General features: G+C 53.0%; 9 protein-coding genes across 9 annotated transcripts; 6 read left to right on the forward strand and 3 right to left on the reverse strand.

Annotated features, from left to right (window-relative positions):
• The first annotated feature begins 686 nt into the window (after positions 1 to 686).
• BDZ99DRAFT_464436 (uncharacterized protein) lies at positions 687 to 1,566 on the forward strand. The gene has a single exon (XM_033720310.1). The coding sequence runs from the start codon at positions 903 to 905 to the stop codon at positions 1,245 to 1,247; it is 345 nt and encodes a 114-aa protein (XP_033575541.1). The 5' UTR covers positions 687 to 902; the 3' UTR covers positions 1,248 to 1,566.
• A 1,442-nt stretch (positions 1,567 to 3,008) lies between these two features.
• On the forward strand, positions 3,009 to 9,659 carry BDZ99DRAFT_572420 (putative response regulator receiver RIM15p). The gene is made up of 3 exons (XM_033728195.1): positions 3,009 to 3,900; positions 3,951 to 9,319; positions 9,369 to 9,659. The coding sequence occupies exons 1-2, from the start codon at positions 3,367 to 3,369 to the stop codon at positions 9,240 to 9,242; spliced, it is 5,826 nt and encodes a 1,941-aa protein (XP_033575542.1). The 5' UTR covers positions 3,009 to 3,366; the 3' UTR covers positions 9,243 to 9,319; positions 9,369 to 9,659.
• On the forward strand, positions 9,358 to 10,081 carry BDZ99DRAFT_58702 (uncharacterized protein). Its single transcript, XM_033728747.1, has one exon. The coding sequence runs from the start codon at positions 9,472 to 9,474 to the stop codon at positions 9,946 to 9,948; it is 477 nt and encodes a 158-aa protein (XP_033575543.1). The 5' UTR covers positions 9,358 to 9,471; the 3' UTR covers positions 9,949 to 10,081.
• Positions 10,082 to 10,120: 39 nt separating this feature from the next.
• BDZ99DRAFT_464439 (uncharacterized protein) lies at positions 10,121 to 10,810 on the reverse strand. Its single transcript, XM_033720311.1, has one exon. The coding sequence runs from the start codon at positions 10,632 to 10,634 to the stop codon at positions 10,452 to 10,454; it is 183 nt and encodes a 60-aa protein (XP_033575544.1). The 5' UTR covers positions 10,635 to 10,810; the 3' UTR covers positions 10,121 to 10,451.
• A 145-nt stretch (positions 10,811 to 10,955) lies between these two features.
• BDZ99DRAFT_58646 (uncharacterized protein) lies at positions 10,956 to 12,676 on the forward strand. Its single transcript, XM_033728746.1, has one exon. It carries the CDS (start codon positions 11,205 to 11,207, stop codon positions 12,354 to 12,356), a length of 1,152 nt encoding a protein of 383 aa, XP_033575545.1. The 5' UTR covers positions 10,956 to 11,204; the 3' UTR covers positions 12,357 to 12,676.
• Positions 12,677 to 13,303: 627 nt separating this feature from the next.
• BDZ99DRAFT_499859 (Di-copper centre-containing protein) lies at positions 13,304 to 15,789 on the forward strand. Its single transcript, XM_033723683.1, has 7 exons — positions 13,304 to 13,548; positions 13,605 to 13,739; positions 13,803 to 13,930; positions 14,013 to 14,285; positions 14,375 to 14,676; positions 14,738 to 15,368; positions 15,441 to 15,789. Exons 1-7 carry the CDS (start codon positions 13,314 to 13,316, stop codon positions 15,609 to 15,611), a joined length of 1,875 nt encoding a protein of 624 aa, XP_033575546.1. The 5' UTR covers positions 13,304 to 13,313; the 3' UTR covers positions 15,612 to 15,789.
• Positions 15,790 to 16,128: 339 nt separating this feature from the next.
• On the reverse strand, positions 16,129 to 17,534 carry BDZ99DRAFT_464442 (polymerase II polypeptide D). Its single transcript, XM_033720312.1, has 3 exons — positions 17,075 to 17,534; positions 16,813 to 16,940; positions 16,129 to 16,721 (listed from the first exon to the last, which is right to left on the reverse strand). Exons 1-3 carry the CDS (start codon positions 17,335 to 17,337, stop codon positions 16,594 to 16,596), a joined length of 519 nt encoding a protein of 172 aa, XP_033575547.1. The 5' UTR covers positions 17,338 to 17,534; the 3' UTR covers positions 16,129 to 16,593.
• A 988-nt stretch (positions 17,535 to 18,522) lies between these two features.
• On the forward strand, positions 18,523 to 22,412 carry BDZ99DRAFT_391214 (RhoGAP-domain-containing protein; the record flags this gene model as incomplete). Its single annotated transcript, XM_033715717.1, has 6 exons — positions 18,523 to 18,741; positions 18,862 to 19,564; positions 19,675 to 20,304; positions 20,390 to 21,523; positions 21,573 to 21,859; positions 21,963 to 22,412. 6 exons carry the CDS (start codon positions 18,523 to 18,525, stop codon positions 22,410 to 22,412), a joined length of 3,423 nt encoding a protein of 1,140 aa, XP_033575548.1.
• Positions 22,413 to 24,677: 2,265 nt separating this feature from the next.
• Positions 24,678 to 25,352, reverse strand: BDZ99DRAFT_522124 (uncharacterized protein; the record flags this gene model as incomplete). The annotated part of the gene is made up of 1 exon (XM_033725681.1): positions 24,678 to 25,352. The coding sequence occupies one exon, from the start codon at positions 25,350 to 25,352 to the stop codon at positions 24,678 to 24,680; it is 675 nt and encodes a 224-aa protein (XP_033575549.1).
• Positions 25,353 to 26,753: the final 1,401 nt, after the last annotated feature.

Here is a 26,753-nt window from a genome sequence, read left to right on the forward strand (position 1 = left end):
AATGGTGTGTGGGATGGATTGAACCGGCCCCGATGCCACCGGTATGGAGGTTTGTGGGACTTCAAAGGTTGAACGATAGTGATGGAGACTATCACCCTTTCATTTTGTTTTCATTAGTCCGTTCTTAGTTCATAGAGTGGACTCCGTCACCGTCTCATCTGCCCTATCTCATCATATGTCTTGAGTACTTAAGACCATTGATCGGAGGGAAAGATTCACAGCATCACTATTCCGTCTAACCTTCGACGCTTCACCACTCTACCACTCACTCCATGTCCGCTTTCGCCTTGAGTTTTTGATCCTCCCGAGCAGCCTTCAGTCTGTTAAGCTGGATATTTCGACACACCGCGGACTAGTCCATGTGTAGTATCTACAGCCATTTTTGCACCGACCCCCAAACCCCACACTCCTCCATGCTCTCCAACACCACTCCCTCCAGTCCTTAAATACCCTCCTAGCAGCAGAAGATATCCATGCTTACTAACCATCACGTGCGCCCCCACTACTACACGTGACTGTTGCTCCGCGATCCACTAAAACCGATCTAACTCTTAGCAGCGTCATCGATCGAGGAAGCACGGATGCCATGATGCGGGTGGCTGGTACCTGACACTTGTTTACGTAGGCAAAATTTAAGGCATAACTAACTAGCGAGGAGCCTGCTTATATAGTTTTGTAGTCTTGCGATTCAATTGAGCTACCTCGTACCTATTACTTCATTACGTTTATGTCTCTGTTCTTGCGAAATAGCTTTTTGAAATATACGAGATATACATTCCCGAAGTGTTCATACCGAGGCTCCGTTCCGTAACGCTACCAAATCGCAACTCGTCAACGGAAACAGACGCAGCGCATCAATTCAGCAACCAATCCGCAGCGCATCAACTCACCAACCTATCCAAATGGCCCAAGGCGACATGACCCAGAAGCGGGCCGAGGCGATCGAGTGCACGCACCACTGGGAGAACATGCTCGAAGACGGATCGCGGAGGTACCAGGAGTTCAAGAAGGGGAAGCGGGACGGAGGGAGGGTGACGGAGCAGCACCGGAGCGAGGAATCTGAGGAAATGGAGGGGTATTCGAGCGAGGGGGAGGACGGGGTGGATCAGGGGGAGCAGCCGATGAAGGAGGTGTATATGAAAGCGAGGAGGGGGCAGAAACGGGGGAGTGAGGGGGTAGAGAGTGGGGCGGGTAAGAGGCAGAAGGAGGATGGGGGGAAGAAGAGGATGGTGAGGGAGCTGTATTGATGAGGGTTCTTTGGGGATGTTGCGGGGCAGAGGGTTCGAGAGTTGTATTATTGGGGAGTTTTGCGGAGATATTGCGGCGTTCAAGGTTCGATGTATAAATCTGTGCATTTGATATGGTTTGGTTTGTCGCTCGTGGTATCTGGTGATAAAAGCCAGTAGTGGCCTACCTCGATACGGACTCGAAGCGTGAGTTCAGACCGCTAGAGGCACGCGATGTTTCCGAACATGGCGTGTCGGGAGTTTCGTACCGTCGTCATCCAATCTATATCCTTGCTGTGTCTTCCCACAACACCACTATTTCACCCACGGGGTTAGAACAAGAGAAAACTGTGCAGGGCACGATGCCCAGAAGATTCGGCGTCGATTGCTGGCGTCGATTGCTGGCGTCGAGATGCGACTGCCGTCAAGACTTGCCCTGAGGCTGATCAATCCGTGCAGCACGATACACAGGACCCTGTGCTCGGGACCAATAATATGCAATAAGATGTGATAAAGCTGCGTCTCTGACTCCTATCAGGCGGCGCATTGTCGGGACAACTAGGCATGGACGAAAGGAGAGGCCGTGATAGTGCCAGGAACCCATGGCCATGATCGGCCTCTGCGTTGTTCGGCTGACGTCGAAGCCACACTTCGAAGCTGCTCACGTCTGGCACTTCGGTGACGCGCTGGAGCGCGACTCGAGGCTCGCGGGCCGCTAATGCGCGCAACGTGTGGGGTAGAGGTCAAGGCAGCGCCAAAAGGAGCATGATGGAGGTCACGATGCCGCAGCGTGCGCATCCGAAGCCGCAGAGCGGAGTGAAACGAGCCCTTCTGCTGCAGGTGCTGAGGGTGCCATTCCTCCACACGCTTACGAGATGGGCGTCCGGCAAGCAGCGAACTGGTGCTGTGGGACGTTGCACGCGGCGCGGTATGATGCACGCCATGCCTTTGCGCCGGCGGAGAGCGATGGATGGTTCGATCATGGCGGTATCTCGTCGTCGGCACGCTTCAGGATGCCAAACGAGTTTGCGGTGAGCTACAGGACGCAGGCGAATAGGCAATGGGGAGACCTCTGCAGACGACGGAGCGGAAGCCATTGGGGCATGGCGACACGTCCGACGGCAGTCCGGCAGCCAAACACTTCCACGATAGCAGTGAAGAAAGGATGCCAGGTGCGAGGGGTGAACGGCGAGTGAACGTGGCAGCAGCGTCGTCAATGAGGAGTCTGACAAGCGGGCGCCGTCGTATATGGGAGGGCGTCGACGACAGCAGCGACCAGGCCCAGCAGCTCGTAATCAGACCCAAGAAGCGCGCCCGCTGCAGGCTGACAACAGCATGCAGTGCCAAGCTGGGTGTGGGGGATTCTCGCGAAGATGGATGCTGGGTGGGAGTGGGAGCCACGGCCAGGGCGTCGATGTTGTGCGCCGTGGACGTCGGCGCAGGTCTCTGGCACATGTAGATGAAGCGGCAGAGGCGTGCTGACCGCCTAGCAAGATGAAGCGGGAAGAATGAAGAAGTGGGCCAGATGGGGTTACGATGGGCATATTCAGCATCGCTACCTTTGTATGTCGCAAACACTCTCGAGCTACTATGACTCTGAAGTGCCCCACGCAATCCATGTCCTTGCCTTGCAGCCCGTTGCGGAGCCACGGCACGTCGCATCCAGCCTGCTCTGGCCGGGTCATGAGGCCGCTGTACGGACGACTGTAGCAAATTGCCGGCCTGTTACGGACCTTTGTTGTTGCTATCGTCCACCCCGCCTGCCTGCTAAACCTCACAAAAATTCAGTCCTCGACAATCCACGCCTCACGCTCTTTACTGCTGCAATTCCTCCCCAAGCGCGCCATGCTGTGCTTGTAGGCCCAGGGCCGCGACAATTCGTCCACAGTCCCCGTGCATCCTGCCTCCGCGCCGTCAGCACCGCTTTCACCCGCCAGCATCCATCGTCCTCGACCACGCCGAGTCCCACCCCGTGGTGACGCCCACTGCCCGAGCCTTCTCCCCAGAGCTCACCACCACGATGCTCGCGCTCCCTGCCGGCATATAACCATATCTCTGCCGGTCCTCGGGCGGACGCTCGTTTTCTGGCCTGGGACAGTTGTCGTACCGAACTGGAGCCCGCGCCGCGACAACACTCGCAATGGGCGACCAACTCACATCCGGGACGCTGGTGCCGCCTGCCGTCGCCGCACTGAAGGAGGACGCTGCGGCCACGAGCTCGTCACGCGTGGCCATGGAGAGATCAATCAGTATGGATATCAGGGAAGAGCGGGATGACCTCAAGGAAGCCGCCGAGCAGAGCATGAACGTCATTATGGACCTCAACCTCGACGGGAACATTCGCTGGGTCAGCCCGTCCTGGGAAACTGTCATTGGAACCACGCCAGAGTCTGTCAAAGGGAAAGCCATTGCCGACCTGCTCGTCGGAAACAACACCCAATTCGCCGACACGCAGGAATCTATGAAGAAGGATGACTCCCGCAGCCAGATCATCCGCTTCTCTATACGCATGGGCCCGTCCTCTGTCCTGCTTCCCAAGCGGTCGCCACGTCGAAAGGATTCCGACGAGGACCCTCTTGCCGAGCAGCCATGTGAAGTAGAAGAGGAGCATATTCTCAATCTGGAAGCACAAGGCATCATGGTCTACGACCGCACCTCAGGAGGCGAAAGCCACGTAAGTTTGACTGCACTTGTATGTCTATCCACGATCACTGATCAACCTAGACTATGTGGATGATCCGCCCTTCGGTCATTCGGGAAGTGACCATCGACCTCCCCATGGTTCTCGTTGAAGCTCTGGGAGTCGGTGCTGAGATGCTTGCTAACCACTTGACCGCCTTGGCCGAGGTTGGTGCCAACGATCCGGCCAACCACCCACCTCCCTTACCAGTGCTATGTCGTATTTGCGAGAGACAGATAACGCCATGGTGGTTCGAGAAGCATACGGAACTCTGCCTGCAAGAACATCGAGCGGAGATGGAGGTTCAGCTTGCACAAGAAAGTCTCTCAGACCACCGAAACTCAATCGTCAAAGTCCTGGATGCCCTAGAGGCTCACACTCGCCAACCCAGAGCTACATCTGGCGAGATTGCCACTCCTCCGCCAATACCGGAATATAAAGGCATGCCCATTCAACCCACCTCTACTCCATCCTCTGGCACTCCTTCTGGTAGAAACTCCCCCGCTTCTCCCCCAGCTCGCTCGCGCGACCGTTCAGCAGGCTTTGGACACCACCGTGCGCGATCTTTTGCCATCCGAAGGCCGCTCTCTCGTATCGTGGAGCTTGTTTTGGATCTGTGTGATACTGCGCTGGAGATCAATACACCCGCCATCAAGGATACCAGAGTCCAGTCTGCCTCTGACATCCGAACTCAGTCGCCTCAATCGGAAAATCGCATCTCTCAAGTGCTTCAGTGGCAGTCTCCAAGCACCGGTGCCGTCGAGAACGAGCAGGGGCTCGCTGCTCTCTGTGAAGACACCTCAACTCTTGCTCGGGTTAAAGTCGACGCGGTCTTTCGCCATCGCCGCATTCTAGAGTACTCGGAGCGTATTCGTGTAGAGTTCGATGTTTTAGTTCAGGAATGCATTGAAGCTGCCATGATCAAGGCTGCACGGATAGCCGCGGGCGAGGACAGCTCTTCCGGAGATGAAGAGGAGGACGAGCTACAACAACTACAACAGGACAACGATGACCAGGATTCAATCACACACGAGAATCCTATAGAGGAAGGCGTCTTCCCAGGCTCGTTTGATGGGCCCTCATTGATCTCTGCAGCGCTTCGTCATGGTTCCGACTCCCCTCTCCCATCGCACAGGGAAGCTAGAGAGTCGTCTATTGCGGGGTCAACCAGGTCCAGCAGCCCCAGAGGTTCCCAGACGCCACGTTCACACGCAGGAGCCATGAGTATAATATCGCAGAACAAGCGGCAATCCATGCATTTCGAAAGCGATGCCGGGGCGGACAGCGACAGCAGTGTACGATCATCTGCCATGTCCAACCCTCGTCGAGCGGATTCTCCAGGGTCAGAACTTGGTTTGAGTCGTGTTGCAAGTTCTCGGGACCGGAAGCGGAAGAGTCTGATTCTCCCAAGCGTTATGTCAAGCCGTCAACACTCGCCTGCTAGGTCCATGCAACCACCTTCTTCGCCGTTAAGAATGACAAAGCCACGACTGCCCAGCGGAATGGAGGGTCTCCAGTCTCCCGTCACTTCTCCCGTGCTAGCTGGTAGCGAATTCTCGTCCCCTGCGATCACTGCTCAGATCCCTCACCACCGTAGACAGTCTTCTGCTGCTGGATCAGATGTTCTTCGGCCAGTCTCACCACGCTTGATACCAGTCAGCGCCCCTCAGCCGCGAGCTGTACCGCCTTCCATCAAAGACTTTGAAGTCGTTAAACCGATCAGTCGTGGTGCTTTTGGGGCCGTGTACCTAGCGAAAAAGAGGTCAACCGGCGACTATTTTGCCATCAAAGTGCTTAAGAAAGCCGACATGGTGGCCAAGAACCAAGTCACCAATGTAAAAGCTGAGAGAGCAATCATGATGTGGCAGGGCGAGAGTGACTTCGTGGCGAAACTCTACTGGACTTTCTCGAGCAAAGACTTCTTATACCTGGTGATGGAGTACCTGAATGGAGGAGATTGTGCATCTTTGATCAAAGTCTTGGGTGCACTTCCCGAAGACTGGGCCAAGAAGTACCTCGCCGAAGTCGTCTTAGGAGTCGAGCACCTTCATAGCCGTGGCATCATTCACCGTGATCTCAAACCCGACAATCTCTTGATAGATCAAAAAGGACATCTAAAGCTTACCGACTTTGGTCTTTCCCGGATGGGTCTGATAGGCCGACAAAAACGAAGAGGAAGAGAATCTGAAGAGCCAGCTCCAGATTTACTCAAACAAGGACCCTTCCATCGTGCGCCGTCGGTTGGCTCATCTCGGTCGGCGTCCTTCGATCTCAATCCATCACCGACCAACACTCCGAACTTGACGGCGGCCCTAGGGGGAGACCTTGGACAGCCTTCCTATTTCAGTCTCAACCGAGATGACAGCAGAGAGCCATCTAGAAGAGCGTCAGGCAGCCGAGGTGACAGCGGAGAAGGCGAGGCAATGCAGGCCATGTTCCGTCGTTTCTCCCTCGTCGATAACATGAGCTCCAATCATCGAGCGCGATCACCGATTGAAGAAGAGAGTTATAGCGACGAAGGGTCCCCGGATATATTCACCTTACAACATACTTCCACCAACTCAAGCGCTGCTCAGAATAGTACTCCGCCTCAGACCTCTGGAATGCCTCCTCCTCCAATGACTCTTTTCGATCCAGAGGATGCTTCTAACCGTAAATTCGTTGGTACTCCTGACTACCTTGCTCCTGAAACCATTCGTGGAAGCGGTCAAGACGAGGTCAGCGATTGGTGGTCACTGGGATGCATCTTGTTCGAGTGCTTGTATGGATATCCTCCCTTCCACGCCAACACTCCTGAAGAGGTATTTCATAACATTCTTGCCCGCAAGATCGACTGGCCGGAAGACGATGTCGCTCAAGTTTCAGAAGAGGCGAAGGACTTGATGAACCGTCTCATGTGCCTCGACCCAACACAGCGATTAGGGGCCAACGCCGAGGACAAATATCCAAGTGGTGGAATGGAGATCAGGAGCCATCCCTGGTTCTCAGATATGAATTGGGAGACTCTACGTGAGGATGAGGCATCCTTTATTCCTGCGCCAGAAAATCCCGAGGACACAGAATACTTCGATACGAGAGGAGCAACGCTTCAGAGCTTTGCCCCAGAATTCGAAGACCAAGGAACTTCTTCTGCAGGTACACCAGGTGCGGATTATCCAGACCGACCACACGACGCACTATCACGGGTTCGCTCCCAGATCAGTGTTACATCAATGAAGCGAGGATTAATTCCGCTGCACATCCCCGCTCATGTTCGCGAGGGGAGAAGCAGAAGATTGAGCGAGCCCATGGCAACCGACGACTTTGGCAATTTTAGTTACAAAAATCTTCCGGTTCTTGAGAAAGCGAATAAAGACGTCATTCAGAAGCTTCGTGCAGAAGCTATGCAGGCTCAGATCAAGTCGCCATCCGCAGTTCAATCACCCAGCCTTCCGTCTCCGTCGCCATCCTTAGACTCTAGCCCCATGCTACCAGCGCCTCTGAAGCGAACGCTTTCAACAACAAAACCTACTGGTAGACCGTCGTCTCCCTCAGTGAGCCAGCCTAATTCCTCGCCAAGCCGGCCCTCACAGCCGTCCTCGCCGCTGTTAGTATCCTTTAGCACCGGTCAGAACAATGAAAGGCGGAAGACGTCTAGTAGTAGCTCATCCACTCTTTCTCATCAGCCTAGCAACAACCTCCAGCCAGGAAGTTTTTTCGATGCTCCACACTTAGGATCCGGCTTCAAGCCTTCCTCAAACGCCGTATCGCCTATCAAACTTTCCAAAACACCCAGCGCCATCTCGCAGTCGTTTCAAGAAAAGGCTCTACAGAATCGGCAAACGTCTATGTCGTCTCATGGGAGCGTTTCCTCGCCTAGAGCAAGATCACAAACCATAGGGTCACAAGAAGGCGATGTAGTGAGGGATCTTGTTCCTTCTCACCACAAGAGAAGAAGTCAGGTATTTGATATATCACCCTCGTCTTCTGATACTGAGGATTCTCGAGCGAAAGCACTTCTTCGCGTTCAAAGACGGCGACAAAGCTCACGGAGATTGTCACAAATCAGCGTTGCAGACGGTCCTATGTTCCGGCCCTTGGATGTTCTTGTCTGCGAAGATCATCCAGTCTCTCGACTTGTTATGGAGAAGTTGCTAGAGAAGCTGCGATGTCGAACATTGACTGTTCAGACTGGGTCCGAAGCTGTGCGGTATGCCATGGGAGAAGTCAAGTTCGACATCATCATGATGGAGTTCAAGCTGCCTCAGATCAACGGTGCGGATGTGGCCCGTATGATTCGCGACACCAAGAATGCCAACAACCACACGCCAATTGTTGCTGTCACCGGCTATTTGAAAGAATTACAGGCACCTCATCATTTTGATGGGCTTATTGAGAAGCCGCCTACAATCACCAAGCTGACAGAAGTCATGTCGAGGCTTTGCCAATGGAAAGCGCCTCCGCCAAACTGGACCCCAACAGCTCACTACCCAACTATGACTCCATCCATGCCTTCCAGCTTGCGTCAAGAGTCGACACGGCAAGACGATAGTCCAACATCGAATTCGTCTGGCTTCCCGCCAATGCCATCCGGAAGCTATCATGGGTCGAGTAGAGAAGACTCCATCAGCTCAAGCTTCTTCGGAGATCCAGAAATCCGCGCAGAGGACGTACTTGTTACCATCCAAAAGCACAACATCGATGAGTGGCACGATCGCGATTTGGTTCGTATGATTGGTGGTTTGGGAATATCTGAAGACCCTACGACCGGTGCTGAGCTGAAGAGCGTCGGACAGACTTTATTGCCACCGCTTACGCACGAAATCTCTACACCAGCTGTCATGCAGCACTCGCCATCAATCGCAAAGCAGAGGTCCAATGAACACATTGGGGCAAAGAGGCGCAATCTTGAGGCGAGGAAACATGAGTCTGCGGAGTCAGGTGATGACGAAGACGAAGAGTTGGGTGATGTCAACGTCAGGGCCAAGAGCCCGAAAACTCGACCAAAGTCATCCTCAAAACTTGGCATTGAGATGCTTCGCACCAACAGCAGGGGCAGTGTCATCTCTGTGGAGGACCTTGCAGCTACGGACACGCTTGCCTCGTCTCCTCCACCTTCCATTTCAGAGGATCGGGCTGCCGAGGAACAGAGCCTGACCGCTGCTGAGGAACAGAACCTGACCACTCCCGATGCCAAGCCAATCTCCATTACCACGCCTCCCGAAATTTTTCCGCAGGTTCCTGGTGACGAAGTGGAAGATATCGATATGGACGCTACGCCACAACCGCAAATTGCGAATGTCGAGGATCCAGATCGAACCCCACAAGCTTCCGCATCCGCATTACCTATCAAATAAACCACGCCCGTCATCACCCGAAACTGCTTAGAACGTACACTACATCCACATTTCCTTATTCTCGTTTTTTCTAAAAGGTACTCCTCTCGTTCCATGGCACCATTTCCTATCATGACTTTCAGCAAGGTGTTGGCGGTGTTATTCTGGGAGACCTCGTGGTAACTTGAGTGGGCGTTCAAGGCACATGGCACACACAGAGATTGAGGACTGTTTACATCTTTGATCTTTCATGCGTTCTGTGTTTCGACTCTCTGCATGCTCCATTGAAGCGGGTGTGGGAGGAACGACCCTGAAATTGAATACTCTGCTAAGCGAACAAGTTTCTTTTGTTGTTGATCCCGATGGGATCTTGCGTTTTTACCACACACTGCATACTGGCTTTTTTTTTTTTGGCCAGATAATCCTTCCTTCCTTTCCATTTCCTGGTCACAGCTTGAAACCCTCGTCGGATGACCTGCCTACACAGTCTGTTTTTTCCTCTATTGGCAGCATCCTTTCACTACTCCACAATTTTCACTTTTCTCCTTTGTTCATCACGGGGTCGGGTTTTTGTGATTATTTGATTACTGACCTTTTGGGCGGCTGGCGGCGAGCGGGGGGTGGACTACTCTTCTTGTATCTTAATATGGGGTACGGGAGGAGGTTTTGTGCGAGGGGGAGAGAAAGAAAAACAATACCAGCTGATATGGACATGGTAGGGTGCTGAGCTGGGCTGAGGGAGGCGACGTGACACTTGTATATATACTACGTATACTTGTGCGAGAATGGAAAGTATTTTCGCGTATGCGGATATGTGGTGCCTCACTGACTTGAAGTGGTGTGATGCTGTGATGCGTATATTTGGAGACACTGTGTTACTAGGTATCTACTGGTCGTAGCCTCTTGCATGTCATTCCTACTTCTCACAACAGCACTCGTTGCCCACCGTAATCTCGCCGGAGTGCGGATTTCTGATCTTAACATCACAAGCCCCTGCTACCGCCATATTGCAGTTTACAGAATTCGCGACAACGCCATTAGATCCTTGAGAAAGGATTATTCTGCAACTCTGAGGTTCGTTGATCACAGCGTTGCCGTCCTCGAGAATGTAGATGTCGCAGTTCTGAGGGTCCGTGATGTCGGCTGCACCGTATGCATAGATTTTGATAGTGCAGGTTCTTAGGCTTCTGATGAAACCGGTACTGGATTTCTTAACGTCAATGTTGCAGCTTACGGCGTAGATGGTGCCGAAATGGGCGTTCTGGTTGTGATGTTGGAGCTTGTGGCGTTGACTTTGCCGGAGCTAGGCGCGGAGATGGTGAAGGTTTGGGCGCTGAATGTGTTGGGAGAGATTGATGGTGGGGGCACTACTGGGGTGTAGTCTTGATCCTTTTGATGATAGGGACAGGACATGGTGACTGGATGCTATGTAGTAAGGGGATGTCTATCTACGCAGAATGAATGAGTTTTACATAGAGGTTGTCCAGGACGTCAGGCTGAGGATGTCCAGAGACCATCACATGTGTATGCAGGTGCTGGAAGCCTTCTCAAATGCCCGTATTTCAGTTCGTGTGCTTACACCCCTTTGTTCACCCCTTTGTTCACGCCTTTCTGCACTTCTCCTTCCATAGTTCGCATTAGATTAGCCTTTATTCCATCGTCGAATGAAGGATTATAGAGACATGAGGCCTTACAGATCTAGTGGAACTCTACTTCACTAACTAAAAGTAGCCTAGCCACACGTGTCGGATCGTCAGATCGGAGCCCACTCCAAGATCCATTCACTCCCATTTTGCGCCAAACCCTAACCACCTTTGTCTTCTAACTTCTCTTCATCTACGACCTCTCGTCTAGCCTCACTTTTTCCGCACTTTTCACAGCCCATATTTTGGAGCAGTCACGAGCCTGACGTCATCTTCTTTTCGCCCATGTCAATTTGATACCCCCAATCTTGTGCTTCTTAGACCTCCGTAAACACCGAACATGGCTGAACCAGCACCGCCCCCTGAGGCAAGCTCTCACCACCGGCCGCGTTACTTCCGTAATGATGCGGAGCTATCGCGAAGAGACCCTTACAAGCAACTCAAAGCTTCGCTCAATCGCCTGATCACGGACTACCCGCCCCATCACATCCCGCCTGGAGGCGGTCTTTACGGTGGACCAATATCCATCGCGTACCTCTTCTATGCCTTACACAAACTCTATCCTGAGCTGGAACTTGACGACTACCCCTTGAACACGTGGTCAGCCGCGTATATCGAACAAGCGCAGGCCAACATGAAAGAGTATCCGGGCCCGACCGTCGATAAGTGCGGAGCCAGCGACGATGTTATGGCGCTTCTCGCCCTCTACGCCGTCTCTGCCAAGGACTCTGATACCGTGAAAGAACTCTGTGATTTCGCTGCTGTCACCACCGACGAAGACGCCTCCAATGAATGGCTCTATGGCCGCGCCGGTTACCTGTACCTCCTACGTCTAGCACGGGGCGCCTTCAAGGAGGACAAAGCTACCCTAGAATTGATCGATGACACGTCCGACGAAGTCATTTACGCCATTATGGAGAGCCCCAGACCCTGGAAGTGGGACGGAAAGGCGTACTTCGGCGCCAGTCATGGATCTATCGGAATCATCACTCAAATCGTCCTCACCGACCCTGGAATGGCCCCGAAGTTAGAGGCAGACCTTGGTGCCCTCATCAGCTACCAATACGAAAGCGGAAACTTCCCATCATCAATCCCGCCAGGACGCGATCGTCGAGTGCAGTTCTGTCACGGAGCGCCAGGTGTCATTGCATCGTTAGAGTCAATCAAGAAATACTTCCCTGCCCTGAAAGATCGTATCGAGAAAGTCGTAAAGAAAGGTCGCGCATGTATTCTTGAGAGGGGCCTTCTGACCAAAGAACCTTGTCTTTGCCATGGAATCTCTGGGAACGCTCTTGCTCTTGAGGATAAAGAGTTCGAGCATTTCCTGACTTACACAACAGGAGGGGAGATGAGGTCGATGGAAAGAGATGGCATGATGGAGAAGTCAGAGGACCCCTCTTCACTGTACTGTGGTGAAGCAGGAAGGGCGTGGGCTTGGGCGGTGGCGGACAAGGGTCTGGAGAAGCGTTTCCTTGGTTATAACGACATTTGAAGCCGCCATGCTAGAGTGCTCGGGATCCTGACCACGAATTTGATGATACACGAGCGAACGAATCATGGGAGAGGTCATACACCTTGCGAGAACATTACACAGTTTGTCCGATATCCATCGAAACACCATTCACTTCGTACTATTTCTCAACACTTTCATATGCATCCTTACTGATCGTGAGTAGTCCTTTAATAGTGTGATGCGGTGCTCAATTGACTTCAGCTGTTCCAGTCTGTAATATGGTCACAGCGCCGGGCTTTCAATAAATCTGATCTCAACGTCGTTCAAACCCCTGACCACAGCCTCGGGTTGCATCTGAGGCTCGGAAAAGTTAGCTTTCTTACTGCGATTAGTTAGACCGTGCAACTCCCAGCGGCTCCGAATTGTCAACATCACTGTTTGTGTTATTGAAAGTACTACAATGGCATGCTTCTATATCGAGTCCAGCACTTGCCGATTCACCGGAACCGTTATGTTTCGGCAACCCGCATAATCGGATCGAAGTCTCATCTGGTAGGTAACATCGGCTTGCAATCACTCCATGAGTGCTTCTTATAGAGATATGATCTTCGTTATTGTGTCACTTGTACCCCTCTATACCTGTCCTAAGGTCCCCAATTGCTTCTAGGCTACTCACTTATCACGGGAAACGGCAGTGTCTACCTCGCCATGCGTTCGTCATGGGCATGTCGCATTCAAGCTCAAATTGCCACCCCCTAATCTGGAAATGCTTCCTTCGAGAGGACCCAGCAACTTCAAGCAGCGCACTAAATATAGTTGACCAAGTTCGTCTATAGCATGCCTTGGGCCGGCTACTGCGCACCCCATTGTGCGATCCCTTATTACCGCAAAGGCTAGTTAGATGTACTTGAACATTCTCAAACAAAACTTGTGATAGACTACTACCTACTGACATCGTGGACACCCAAAGCGTCTGATCAACTGTACCATTCACAAATGCACCGCCAACGGCTCAGAATCAGGACCGACATCCTCGCTAAGCTTTCGATTGTGATATGGCTAGCTGGGCTTCTCCTATTAGCAGGCCACCTCCCTGGAACGCATGGTAAACCCTTCATTGGCTCGGCAAAGGGTCCTGAGAGGCTTCTAGAAGCGAGAGGGCCTCATCGAAGGACACCAAACAGTAGTCATTATGTGATTACCGGTGCTCCAGTTGTGAGAACAGCATCTGGTATGTCCTTCGAGAAGAGCAAGAGAGTAATGCACGCTGACACTATCCAAATGTAGGGGCTGTTCCAATTCGAAGGGATATCCGAGACCTTCATGATAATCATGCCGACCTGTTCAACTTGTACATTCTTGGACTTCGCGATTTCTATGCGGCGGACGAGAATGATGACTTGTCTTTTTACAAGATCGCGGGTTCGTTGATTTCAATTGGCTAGTATCTTATCTAGCTGCATACTGACACCAATGACTCTCTAGGAATCCACGGGCGTCCTTATGGGCCATGGCAGGGCGCGGAAGGTATCTCTGGGAAAGATGCAGGATTCTGTCCGCATAGCAACATACTGTTCTTGACTTGGCACCGCGCATATCTACTTCTCTATGAGGTAAGCTTACTTGTCGCGTTATGTTCCGACAGAAGCATTTGCTTCGACAACTATAACCCTCTCTTACAAGTTCATCTCATAGCAACTGCTTCACAAACACGTCGCAGATGTTGCCAGCAAGTTCATCCCCGAACTTCGTCAACGCTACGTCCAAGCCGCTCAAGACTTCCGCATCCCGTACTGGGACTGGTCAGCTTCGATTGACAACCCAGACCATCCAATCCCGACATACATCGCCGAAGACGCGGAAATCCTAGTGACGGAAACGGATGGGACCCAGCAGTTGGTCGATAACCCGCTGCACCATTTCGAGTTCCATCCGTGCGAGCCCGTTCCTGAGACTTTTGACGGGAAGGTATACACACCCCTCTCCTCCACAACACCAGCACTCCCTTGTAGAGTACCTGCCATCTTTTTCTTTTGCACCAAACTGACATCTCCCAGTGGCAAGGCTGGACCACAACCCTCCGCCACCCATCTTCCGACGACGCGAACGCCACGTCCCGCGCCGCCCTCTTCATCTCCCACTTCACCGACTGGAGTGGCCAGCTCCACAACGACGTCGGCTTCGACATGCTCCAAAACCAATCCTTCAACACCTACAGCAAGAGCCACCTCGAGCTAACGCACAACCTCGTGCACAACATCGCCGGCGGCGGGATGGACAGCGACGAAGACAGGTTCTGGGGCCATATGGACCCCCTGGACTACTCAGCCTTCGACCCAGTATTCTGGCTGCATCACGCGTACGCATACCCCTCACACTTCCCCCCCCCCCCAAACCCCTCAAATTCTAACACAGCCCAGCAATGTCGACCACATCCTCGCCCTCTACCAACCCCTCCACCCCGCCCGCTGGCTGCACCCGGACAACATCGCCGCCTCCGGCACCTACGCCATCCCGGACTACAGCACCGTCGACGCCGCCACCCCCTTATCGCCGTTCTGGAACAGCCAAGGGGGGTTCTTTACGTCCAATGACCTCCGCGATACCATCCCCCTCGGCTACGCGTACCCGGAAACGCAGAGGTGGCTCTTCGCCACCGACGGGGCCTTCCAGGATAGCGTCGCGCGCGCGGTAGGGGTGGCGTATAGCCCCGACTGGCGCGCGCTGGTTGCGGATCCCGCAGCGATGAGGACGGGGCCGGTGGGGTTGGTCGAGCGGGGGGTGGTGACGGCGTGGGCGGTGAGGGTTGGGGTGGATAAGGGGGCGGTGGGGGGGAGTTTCGGAATCAGGATTTTGCTGGAGGGGAGGGAGGTTGGGAGGGTGGCGGTATTGATGCCGGAAGGATTGGAGGCGAGGGGGATGGTGGTGAATGCGACGGTGGAGCTGACAAGGGCATTGGTGGGGGAGGTTGGAGAGGGAAGGTTAAGGGATTTAGGGGAGGAGGCTGTGGGGGGTTACTTGCAGGGGAGGCTGGGGTGGAGGGTTGATGCTGTGAGTGGTTTTTCTCTGGTTTTGGTGGTAATGCGGATGAGTGCTGAGGCGGTTGCTAACGTCCCCGAGTAGATTTCCGGAGGGCAAGTCCAGGCCACGGCGCCGAGGGAGGTGGGGTTGGAGGAGGTCGTGGTTGTGAGTAATGAGGTTACGGTGCCGTTGGATCCGGAGATGCCGCTTGTGTACTCTGGGACGTGGGTCAAGCATCCTGAGATTGTTGTGAGTGGGGTTGGGGGTGTCTAGTTTGGAGACGTTTAAGCATGAGGTCGTTCTGGCTGGAAGAGTGGCAGGAAGGGGGTCTGGTTCGACGGGTTTGGTGGGGGAATCGTTTGTTTCATGCGTTGTATTTCGATATGTCTGTCTGAATGTCTCTCTTACTTAGCTGATCAATTCCACTCATTCATCATTCGGGGTTTCCCTTACTTGTGTCCTAAAGCTCGCTTCAGACTTCTCACTATAGAGGACTTCATCAGGGCTTATATAGCCTATTATTTTCTGTGGCTATCGTCCTTCGGGGCCTCTGCTTCCGCGTACGTGGCGCAGTGGTGGACGCTGCAATGATAGCTTCACATTAGAAAATCCCTTGTGGGGATTTTAGTAGGGCTTCGGCCCGAGTTTTTGCAGGTCTGGAGTGAGTTCGATACGCGCGGGAGTGAGAGATTTCTTGTTCTTTTAACTTTTTGGAGTGGACTGCACTCGATGGAATGAATAGAGATTGGTGGGATTTGGAGAAGATTAACTTTTTTTTTATTAGCAAAACATTCGATCTACCCACCTTCTCCCTTTTGTATTTCTGCCTCTATCTTCCATCCAATATCTCAGTGCAGATTCTGGAAGGGATAAGCATGCACTTTGAAGAGCAGAGATGAGCTTGATTCAAAGAGCTAATCGCTCTTTCAAGGGTTTCATATTTTATTAGTTATCGCTTCGGTTGGGCTACCATATACGGTCTGATGCAGGAGAAGTAGCCGCTATTAACTCCAGCTTCCTACCCCCATGAAGGCAAAATTGGTATCGGTTTCGCCGCGAGTGGAACCTCTGTGGTATCTGTGAAACGCCTATCTTACACCTGCCGCCCGCGCCAATACCCAATTTTTCCGGATCGAAATTGATGTCAAGATCGGCCGTCCTCGCGGCCAGGCTGCTTTTTGCACGCATTCTAGTTTGGTGATGAAAATTTGGGGGAATTGAAAAGTCTTATTGTCACGGAAAGTTGCGAAATGTTTCAGTCGATGAAGCGACGTAGCTTTTGCATCTCGTCTAGGAGCTCCTGCAGGTCGTTGTCGGATATCTTGGTGGCGATGGAAGGGATGAGGGTTTTCGCTTCGTCAGCGCTGTCGCAGAGTAGGGAGCCTGTTGCCAAGGTAGAACGTCAGTATTGAAATACAAAGTTACGTAGTTCGGGGCTAGAGAAGGTATTGTGACTGGTATCGGAGAGCCGTACCTAGCTGTGCGCGTTCCACAGGGACGAACTCGGTGCGGGTGGAGAGGAGGTTGGAGAGGGCGTGGATGTTCTCGCTCTGCTTGAAGCGCGAGAACATGTCCATGTACTCGATGAATTTTATGATGGCTCTGTAGACAGCTGTCAGTGACCATCTTCCCGCGTTTACTCTGCAACTGAAATTCGAATTCGTTGACAGGTATTCCATCTCCTCTGCTGCTCTCATCTACACTCTCTGCAAAGCCCAGAGCCACAGCGCACTTACTCCGAGTCATTATGTATCTTGTCTCCGCCGAGTGGATTTGTCGCCGGGTCCTTCTTCCGCCTCGCGTTGTGTACGGCTGAGATGACGGTGCGCGCCTCGCTGACTGACAGGGCGGCCACGTTTTCAAACTCGCCGAGGCGCAGCTCAGTGCCGAGTTCTTCGTCCACAGTTTGGACTTCCTTGGGGCGCGAGACCTGCTTCGGAGCGCGGAAGATGGGCGCAGTGGTGGGGCGTGGCCGGGCGGGCGCGTCCTCGGTCGCCATGGCTGTGGTTGTGGGAGTTGGGGGTGGAGAGAAGAGGGGAGGTTGGCGGTCGGGGTTTAGAGGTGGTGGGTGGTGAAAAGGCCGCGCTTTGTTCCCTGGTCGAGCGCGGTGTGGTGTTAGGGCAGGCCTCTAGACGTCAGCTTGACGGTGGCTCCTGGTATCTATGCGGTCTTGGTGGGAGCGAGGGTGAATAGACGAGGTCCAGGCAGACAGGGCCACTGGCACATGCGGATGAGGTTCACGAAATGCCAAGGCTGCAGTCGTGAATAGCACAGCTGCAGCCCCACACACGACAGCGAACCTTGGGAGGGGCCGTAGCCGGTTCGGGATGCGTCCCAGGTACAGCAGGCCAGCGACGACGTGTAACAGCTGCTTCAGAGTCTGATAGCGCTGGACTACGGAGTAGCTGCCATTGCAGCCGTGTCTTGAGTGCATGCCGCCAACGTCCTGTTATTTCATAATCCTCCAGCGCTCCCCCAACGCCCTGCCCGCCCTGCCCGCCCATGCCTCAGAAACAGGCCGTCTGCTGCGACTGTTGCCGTGCCTGGCGGTGCTGGCCTGCTGACGGCTGTGAGATGAAAATAGGGCCAGCAGCGAGTCGACGTCTGCGCTCGGGCTTTGCTCTCGCTCGTCTCCAAGCCTCTCCGCATTAACACCACGACACCGACATCCACCTCACACCGCCCTCCACTCCACCACCCCTCCCCGCCCGTCGCATATGAAGCGGAATCCTATCCCGAACTATCCCTTGCGAGCTGCTCTCCCAGGGCACGCCCGAGCCTGCGCTGCCTCCGCCTGCCGCTGCGTGAGCCCTGCGTGGCTCCAGCACCGCACCCCTCCCTCGTAGCGGACCCGCCCGTCGATTGCAATACCACAGCACACCCAGCACTGCATTGCCCGTGTTTCTTTCGACCCACGCACCGACGACACACGGAAGCCCGTTCGTACCGTGTCCACAGCGCGTCACCTTTTGCCCGCGACACGCCAACCGAATCGCCTCCATCTCGACCTCGCCCTCGCCCTGCCTCTCCCCACGCCACCCTCGATTGATTGCGACCCGCGCGAGACTGGCCCCCGAGCATAATGAGCGCACCGGTGGAGGGCTGGCCGCCGGCAGACCGTAGCGACATACCGGGCAGCTGGCCGTCAGGCTCGTACACAGATGCTCCAACCACAGGCCCCAGCATGCAGCGCAACAGGACGGAAGATTCAAGCGGCCAGCGAGACGTGTCGCCAATCCGGGACCACAACGGCTCAGACTTGCCCGCGATTGCCCCTCGAAAGTCTGGGGGTAGCAGAAGACCCAGCGGCTCGAGAATATGCGGTAAATGCGGAGAAGGCCTGACAGGCCAATTCGTGCGCGCGCTTGGGGACACCTACCATTTGGAATGCTTTACATGTCACGTAGGTCCAGAAGTTCCCTTCACCTTTCACACGGAATCCGTAGGCCTCGGAGAGAAAAACACGGTATCGGTACTTCCTTTCCTTTGACAAGAAAGCTGCTAAAAACACGGCGTTGCTTAGGACTGTGGCAAAATTGTAGCCTCCAAGTTTTTTCCGGTCCCCGACCATCCTCCTAATCAATACCCGCTCTGTGAGACGGATTATTTCCGGCGGCTCGACCTCTTGTGCTTCGAATGTGGGCAAGCTCTCCGAGGCTCCTACATCACTGCGCTTGACAGGAAATACCATATCGAGCACTTCACCTGTTCAGTATGCCCAACCGTGTTTGGAGCGCAGGACAGCTACTACGAACACGAGGGCAGCGTTTTCTGCCATTTTCACTATTCAACGCAATTCGCCCAGAAATGCAATGGCTGTCTCACAGCTATCCTCAAACAATTCGTGGAAATTTTCCGGAACGGACAGAACCAGCATTGGCATCCCGAGTGCTACATGATCCACAAATACTGGAATGTCCGCTTACACTCGAGTGGCCAACCCGTCATTGAAGATGCACTGGCGAACGGAGAGGCAACAGACGAAATTCGCCAGAAAGTACGACAGCAGGAGGAAGCTGTCGAAGGGAAGGTGAACTGGATCTGGAAGACGCTATCAGCTTTCGAGGAGAAGTCTGCGACGTGCATTTCCGACATGCTTCTTCACGTCAGCAATGGCGCCTACTTCGATGGAGTTATGGCTGCTAAGAAGTTCATTATCCATGTCGACTTGTTATTCACAGCCGCGGATAATCTCGATGGTCTTCTGGGAGAAGTGAGTCCAAAAGGTAAGCATATTCCATGGTTCCGCACGTTTGAATGATTCGGGTGACCCCTCCTACCACGGATAGCAACGCACGTTGTCATCATAAATCAGCAACTGACTTCCTCATCGCAGGTCTCCAGTATTCTCGAGAATCCAAATTACTGTGCAAGAAAGTGGTCGCCTTCTTCCACCTCCTCCGGCAGTCTCAAAACACTGGCGTCCGTCGTCTTGGAGTCACGCAAGAGCTGTTGTCCTTGGTTACTGGACTGGCCCACTACCTTAAACTTCTTATCCGAATTTGCTTGCAAGGCTCTTTGAAGCTCGAAAAAGAGACTGGCAACACTAAAGGCCTCACAGATTTTCTTGCAGAGGTCAACTCACTAGATCAGAGACTGGAGGCCGAGGCAAACGTTGACTACATGGCGGAGGCAGCGGCTCTCGTTCCTCGCGCTGCGGACACCTGTCCCATTTGCGACAACCAGGTTGAGGAAAAATGCCTGCGCCTGAACGATATGTCCTTCAATTATCCATGTATGGTATGCAAAAGCTGTGGCCTTGATATGCGCGACAAGTTTACGGACGCACGATGGAGTCAATCTAACCAGAAGGTGTTTTGCAAGAACTGCGCCCTTAGGGTCCCAGACGCCGAAGGCGGCTTTGTCGCCGTCTCGAAGCTTAGACAGTACATCCACCTTCTGAAAGTCGCACATGCCAGGCTCTTGGCCACACTGAGAACCAGTGGCGCGCTACCGCATACCTCTGGTAAGTTATATCCTTCCGCCCAAACCCACGCAGCACATTATTCACGCTGCGTGACAGACCATCCGCTCTTACTGACGCTTCGTAGACGACCCTAACCTATCTGGCTATGATTCATCTCAAGGCCATCGAATGACACCAACTAATGACCTCGAGCCTCCTTTACTAAGATCTGACACTCGATCGAAATCATTCACAGGCTCAGGCTCGGACCCGCAACCCCAAGGCTCTTACGAGCAATCCATCGGTGACATTCGACGGTTGCGTTCACAACGCATGGACAAACACCTTTCCAGCACCATGAAGCGTGCGCGCACCTCGAGAATAATAGACGGCCCCGATGCGGTACGACCAGGGTCGGCAGGTGATTCTCAGTCCCGAGGAGGAATGCAGATTGTCCAAGAGCGCGATATGAGTGGCGAAGGAGATCAACTGACGCTAGGAGTCAATACGTTGGCCTTAGACGATATATCTCGGATCGTGGCATTAGAGCAAGCAAAGGAGCAACGCCCTAACGCTTACCGATCCGCAGGAGGTGCACTCATCGGTCAAGACCGTCAGCCGAAGCTACTGAACGGTCACCGCCGAGAAGCATCCGGTGGGCAAGAGCTAAACCTTGCCGCCGCCTCTGATAACCGGCCTCGAATGTACTTTTCTGATATCTCGCCGCTCGAATACTTCAGGCTACGAAGTCTCGCTGTGCTGCAGCTCGGTCTATTGCTCGAGGAAAGCCAGTACAACCAAGGCGAGCTTCTGGACCTACTTGAAACCAAACGACCGACTTTCTGGGGCAAATTCGGGATCGGCAAGGCGTTCAAGGCCGACAAGGGCAAAGGGACCAAACCCAAAAAGACTATCACGGAGAAGCCCGTGTCAGACAAGGCTGTCTTTAGGCAGAGTCTCGAGTACCTAGTGGAAAAACATGGCGCAGAATCGACTGACGGCGTAGGCCACGGGACTCTCAAGGTACCAGCCTTGCTTCAAGACGCTATATCCGCAATGAGGAACATGGACATGTCTGTAGAAGGCGTGTTTCGAAAGAATGGCAATCTCAAGAAACTGAGAGAGCTGCAAGAGGAGATCGATGCCAAGGGCGGAGATAATGTTGATTTGAACAAAGAGGCTCCAGTTACGCTGGCAAACTTGCTCAAGAGATTCTTGAGATACATGCCAGACCCAGTTTTGACTCTGAAGCTATACCGACTGTTTATGACTGCCAACAGTAAGTGCATTCGTCTCGGTCGTGTTTCATGTTGGCTTACCAGAAGCAGAAATCCAGGATGAGGACAGACGGCTGCGAGTTCTTCACTTGACGTGCTGTCTCTTACCGAAAGCCCATCGGGACACCATGGAGGTTCTCTTTGCTTTCCTCAATTGGGTCTCATCTTTCCACACCGTCGATGAGGAAACCGGCAATAAGATGGACATTTGGAACCTTGCAACAGTCATTACACCTAACATCCTTCGAGAGAACAACGATCCAGAGGAGAGGGCTCCAGACCAGGCCTCGATAAGGGTCGTGTACACGCTCATCGAATGCAATGAGTCGATGTGCGAAGTATGTTACCTCATTTTCAACGCTTCCTCTAGTTCACAATGCCTCGAAATCCTGCACCTTCCCCTTTTCCGTTTCTGTTGTTTTGATGCTTACCGAGGTTTAGGTACCCGATGAAATCGTGGCGCTTCTTAGCGATGATGGTTCACAAGAAATTACTACCAAGGAAATTATGAGACGCTGGGAGACTGCCGGGAAGGTACCCCAACCAACTGTCGCCTCCCCGAATCCGCAGAAAGCGGGCCCGCCGACCCGAGATGGCCAACCAACCGCGCCCCGCATCACACAGGTCAACGACAATGCACAGACATGGCAAACTGAGAGCTCTGTCCGCCATGTTGGTGGTCCTGGTAACCCAGGCATGAGCTATGGCCCCTCATCAAACCACAACACGCCACCGCAGGGCGAATATAACCTTGCGACACCGAACCTACCGTACGCAAATTCAGCACCCGGCTCAGCAGAGAGCCAGCGGACAGCTTCGCCCCAACGGCATAGCTATCGCTCGCCTGCTTACCAGCGGCAAGGCCCAATGGGCACCGCTGGTGCTGGATAAATTATGTCCATAAATCGTCTTGTTGATGTCGAAGCATAGCAATGATTTGTTGTCGCATCGTGAACTAAATCAAGTCTTAGAGTCCTCATACCCCTGGGACCTAAACTGACTGCACGGAGTTGGGCTTCTGGGTACAGCTTTTTTTGCATGGCATGCGGCTTTCTTACCCATTGACCTGCCAGGGTTTCATCGAATTTCTTCTTTCTTCTCCTTATCGACGATACCACCTCTTCGCGAACTGTTTCTTCTTGAATTTCCGCGGTTGCAAGTGGAAAGCACTATTGGGTCGGGGCGCGACGAAACTTCGAAAATCGGAGAGTCGAAATGAACAAATACGAAAATAGGAAAAATGGTTCAGCACTGGATTGCTTTTTATTTTCACAGCGCAGATCGGAGCGAGCAAGTACCGTTTGGTCTGGTCTCCACGGGGGGCTGTTGTTTTCCGAACATGGGGCATTTGGGTACACTGGAGTTTTTCACTCGTGTTCAGTTCTGGTCAAAGAAGTAAGTGACTTGTCGAAAGACTTTGTTGGTTGTTTTGTTTCATTGCACAGCGTGGGTTGGAGCTGGATGAGCGTGGGCGGTTATTAGGCGGTTGGCTGGCTTTAGGTTGGTTTTGCGGCGGCGGACTGAGTGGCTTTCTTTCGACTGTCTCGACTTTCTGGAATCCGTGAGAAGGACGACGGACTGGCAAGCTTGGCATGGGCACCATCGGAACAACGGTCGAAACATCGCAACCGGGCTTCGAACGGCATCAGCACGGGGCTCAGCACTGCTCTACCCCCGGGCCGGGAATATGATTACGGAACGAGGGTTAATTGGACTTGTTGTAGTTGGTTGGTTGGGGTTGGTTACTACTTGTATGGGGACGAGCACTTAATGCATTGCCCACCCGTTGTTTTTGCGGCATTTCCCTGTTGCTTGCAAAGGAGGCGGTGGATGTAGGATTGATAGGCGTTGTTTCATGTATGGAATCTTGCTTCTTGAGACTGGAATGGAACGGGACTTCAGATCAGATGGTCCATTGTGTGTGGCTTCGCGTGCTTTGTGGAGATGAGTGATAGGATGCTGTTGTGGATAGGTACTTGGGGTGTGTGAGAGATGTCTTTGTATGAATACACTGATGGAAGATGGCAACTCCCGCTTTCCCCCTCCCTTCCCACCGGCGCGATGCGCCCTCAAGGAAAAACAAGATCAAGCCAAAGACATCTTCTGCCTCTTCCGCTCCAGCCCACCTCTCTTCAATAAACCCCCCCGGGCAAAAAAAAAATATTATTCAGAAAAGCGGCTTCTTCTTCAACCACCCAGGCATCGCCGAGTCGATCAATGAAAAAAAGATATATGTCGGTTCTTAGCCAACTAGGGTCCAAAAATTCCCCATCGATCTTGCGACCGAACAGGAGCAGTAGGTCGTTGAAGGTAGTTTTCAACTAGCAAAAAAAACGCGGTCTCAGACGGATCCTCACGGACGCGCGTATTGCCCTTGCACTAGGATGGGGGAGGGAAGTTTGGGCAGGAGGCAGTGGGCTTTCTATAGGGGAGGTGGGAGGGGGGGAGTCAGAGGGGGGATTAGGCAGGGAGGGCAGGGGTGTCAAGGCAGTGAAGTAGCAGGTTCCAAGGTTGGAGGGGGGAAGATTGGTTTGGGGGGGGTGGGGGGCTGCCTGGAGGTTGCCTGGGGTGGGGGCGAAGGGTAGGTTCTTGACGGAATGTGGGAGAGTTGAACCACGGCTTCCCCTGATGTATACGAATCAGGGGGTATGCTTGTATGGAGGCACTTCATTCTGTGCCACGTAGGTGGAATGGAAAATAATTATAGAAACAGTGCATAGTATTGGCTTTTTCCTGATTTTTATTCTTTTCTATCACATGGGGTTCCTCCAATACTTTTCGATATATCTAGCAGGGATGTACGGCTCGTCACAGCAGGTTACGAGGGACGGTCGGGCAAAAGATGTCTTGGAAAGTAGTGAAAACTGATTTTGATATTGAGCGAGTGTCAAGTGAGGAGGCAAAATCTCAACACCCGTAGCTATCGACTTCTACGAACCTAATTGCTGATGTACATACATAGCCATCAGACTTTCTAAATGTAACTATGTAACTGTGGCAGCGGCATACAAGTCGAAGCAGACCTCTGCCCTGGTTCTGTAAGCCCCTTCGAACCCTTCTCTTCTCTTCTTCCCACCGTGCTGCATATCCCTTGACGAACACTCTAAAGACTACTCATCACCCCTTCAAACCCCTCCTCAGTTTCCCCCTCATCCTCTAGGCCGTCGACGTCACCCACAGCGGCGCCGTCATGGGCTCGGCAGGCGTCAGCGATATCTGCAACGTCGGCGCCGTCACAACTACCAGCGATGCCAGCGTCTGTAGCGGAACTGGTGCTGTCACCGTATGAAGTACGACGCTCGTTACCCAGCTGCCGGTGTACTGCGACATCAGCGTCGTAGGGATGGGTCCCGAGTGGAGAGCTTTGCTAGTCTCGAGATCAGAACCAGAGTCGGGGTCGATGGAGGGTGGCGGGTCGTAGACCCGAGTCGTAGAGATGGTTGTGATTGTTTCGGTGACCGTGACGTTTGGAGCTGGGGTTGTGGTTGGCGTAGGCGTGGGTTTGGGTAATTGAGAGTGGTAGAGCCCACGGATTATCACGCCGGTGACGACCACGAGGATCATCAGGAGGAATATGGTGAGGGCGAGGTGGAGTTTGCGGCGCTTACCGTGGAATTTCGGGATAATGGGGATGTAGGGGCGGTATGGAAGCTGGGGAGCAGGTGGTAGAGGAGGCGGAGGGCTGGCATACGGTGGCGGTTCATCCTTGGTATCATCAGGGAATGCGATGACACTGAAAGCTGGGCTGTGGGAATACGGTCCCGGCAGGTACTTTGGGGTTGGATAGGTCGGAAGGTTTGATGGTCCAGAAGTTGTGTTCTGGTGGCTCATGGTAGCGGTGTTAGCTGCACTATGAAAGTGGCTGATAGTTGAGTTGATGGTGGTCAACGCTAGATTGTAAATGTGGTTATGTGCGAACCTGCTTGCCTAAACCTCTGATGATGTTACGGATGTTTAGGTAGGCTAGATATAGATATTGAGATAAAGGATTGTCAATAGATCATGTTCACAGTGTAAAACATCGTACAAGGTTGGCAATGTGAATATTTATTGTTTGTAATTAGAAATAGTGTTAAACATATGAGTTGTGTTGTTCCAATGGCGGGAGAGATAAAGAAATGGCACACCTCACGTTTATCATTGGCCGCAGAGCTTCAGTGATCAGTTTCTGAAGGTTTCTGCATATGACAATCGAAGTTGCTTGCCCAAAAAGTATTTCGAACCACTTCGAACCCTTTGTCCACTAATTCGTAAGCTTTTCCTATGATGATATAGTAAAGGAAGTACTTCGAAGCTTGGCCATGCCTGGCAATGAGATTGAGGAGGTAATTAGCTGCAACATGGGGCAGAAGAATCGTTATCGGTCGGCCCCTCCCTAGAAAGCTTGCTAGCTTCTTCTTCGCGAGTATACGTATCTATGAGTTGCGACCTACCCGTTATTTCCAGGCTCCTAGCTGAAGATAAATGGGCCTATGAATGTACCAGCAAGAAGGCAGATGATAACGAACCGGGTATATGACATGAAAAGCCTGCGAGATGTACCATTAGTGCAACGTGATAGGACTAAGACTAAGGCGTAGACGTACAGCATCACCAGATAAGCGATTACAAATTGAACCATGTGTAGAAACGTACGAAAGGATTGCTGTAGTACCGTCGGTCGACTCTCTCTTTGACACCTATTTCGCTAGCAACGGCAGACTGAAGCCGTCGTCACCCATACCTACCCACCCCTCCTCGTCTTGTTCCTCTGCCTGCTTTTGTCATTCTTGTAGGTAGGTGTCGTGCTCTTTGATGAGCCGTCGGAGGAATTCGAGGACTAATGCGAGGAGGAAGATGCCGATGCGGGATCCAGCGAACATGGCAGGGGATGTGTACGGGATACAACCCAGGTGACGGGTGCGGTGGCTGTACTGGAGCGGACTGAATCGTCAGTCCTTCAGCTCTGAAGTTCTCATAGTTGCTGGCATGTTAGTCATACCCTGGGACAGTGACAGGTCATACCTTTGTAAGTCTGTGCACACCCGTTTACCACTGCTTGGGGTTACCCCGTAGATTTTCGGAAATCCAGGCGCGATGTCAAGTTTCAAGTACTGTAAATTAGACTGTCTCTTGAATAACTAGCTGCTTACTCTCTAAGCTTCTTCTCACAGTGGTGTCCAGTGTGCAAGATTGCAGCCAAGCAGTGATAATTCCGTGTGCCCAGACCTGTGACCCAGGACTGGGTGAGAC

The sequence above is a fragment of the Mytilinidion resinicola genome, assembly GCF_010093595.1.
Source record: "Mytilinidion resinicola strain CBS 304.34 unplaced genomic scaffold BDZ99scaffold_12, whole genome shotgun sequence".
Lineage (NCBI taxonomy): Eukaryota > Fungi > Ascomycota > Dothideomycetes > Mytilinidiales > Mytilinidiaceae > Mytilinidion > Mytilinidion resinicola.

Coding starts and splice junctions, on each gene's coding strand:
- BDZ99DRAFT_499859 (XM_033723683.1), top strand. CDS start 13,314: ATGCACCGCCAACGGCTCAGAATCAGGACCGACATCCTCGCTAAGCTT. Junction 13,549..13,604: donor AGTTGTGAGAACAGCATCTG/GTATGTCCTTCG, acceptor ATCCAAATGTAG/GGGCTGTTCCAATTCGAAGG. Junction 14,286..14,374: donor CTGAGACTTTTGACGGGAAG/GTATACACACCC, acceptor GACATCTCCCAG/TGGCAAGGCTGGACCACAAC.
- BDZ99DRAFT_464436 (XM_033720310.1), top strand. CDS start 903: ATGGCCCAAGGCGACATGACCCAGAAGCGGGCCGAGGCGATCGAGTGC.
- BDZ99DRAFT_58702 (XM_033728747.1), top strand. CDS start 9,472: ATGCGTTCTGTGTTTCGACTCTCTGCATGCTCCATTGAAGCGGGTGTG.
- BDZ99DRAFT_58646 (XM_033728746.1), top strand. CDS start 11,205: ATGGCTGAACCAGCACCGCCCCCTGAGGCAAGCTCTCACCACCGGCCG.
- BDZ99DRAFT_464442 (XM_033720312.1), bottom strand. CDS start 17,337: ATGGCGACCGAGGACGCGCCCGCCCGGCCACGCCCCACCACTGCGCCC. Junction 16,941..17,074: donor AAGATACATAATGACTCGGA/GTAAGTGCGCTG, acceptor AGCTGTCTACAG/AGCCATCATAAAATTCATCG. Junction 16,722..16,812: donor TGTGGAACGCGCACAGCTAG/GTACGGCTCTCC, acceptor CCTTGGCAACAG/GCTCCCTACTCTGCGACAGC.
- BDZ99DRAFT_572420 (XM_033728195.1), top strand. CDS start 3,367: ATGGGCGACCAACTCACATCCGGGACGCTGGTGCCGCCTGCCGTCGCC. Junction 3,901..3,950: donor CCTCAGGAGGCGAAAGCCAC/GTAAGTTTGACT, acceptor TGATCAACCTAG/ACTATGTGGATGATCCGCCC.
- BDZ99DRAFT_464439 (XM_033720311.1), bottom strand. CDS start 10,634: ATGTCCTGTCCCTATCATCAAAAGGATCAAGACTACACCCCAGTAGTG.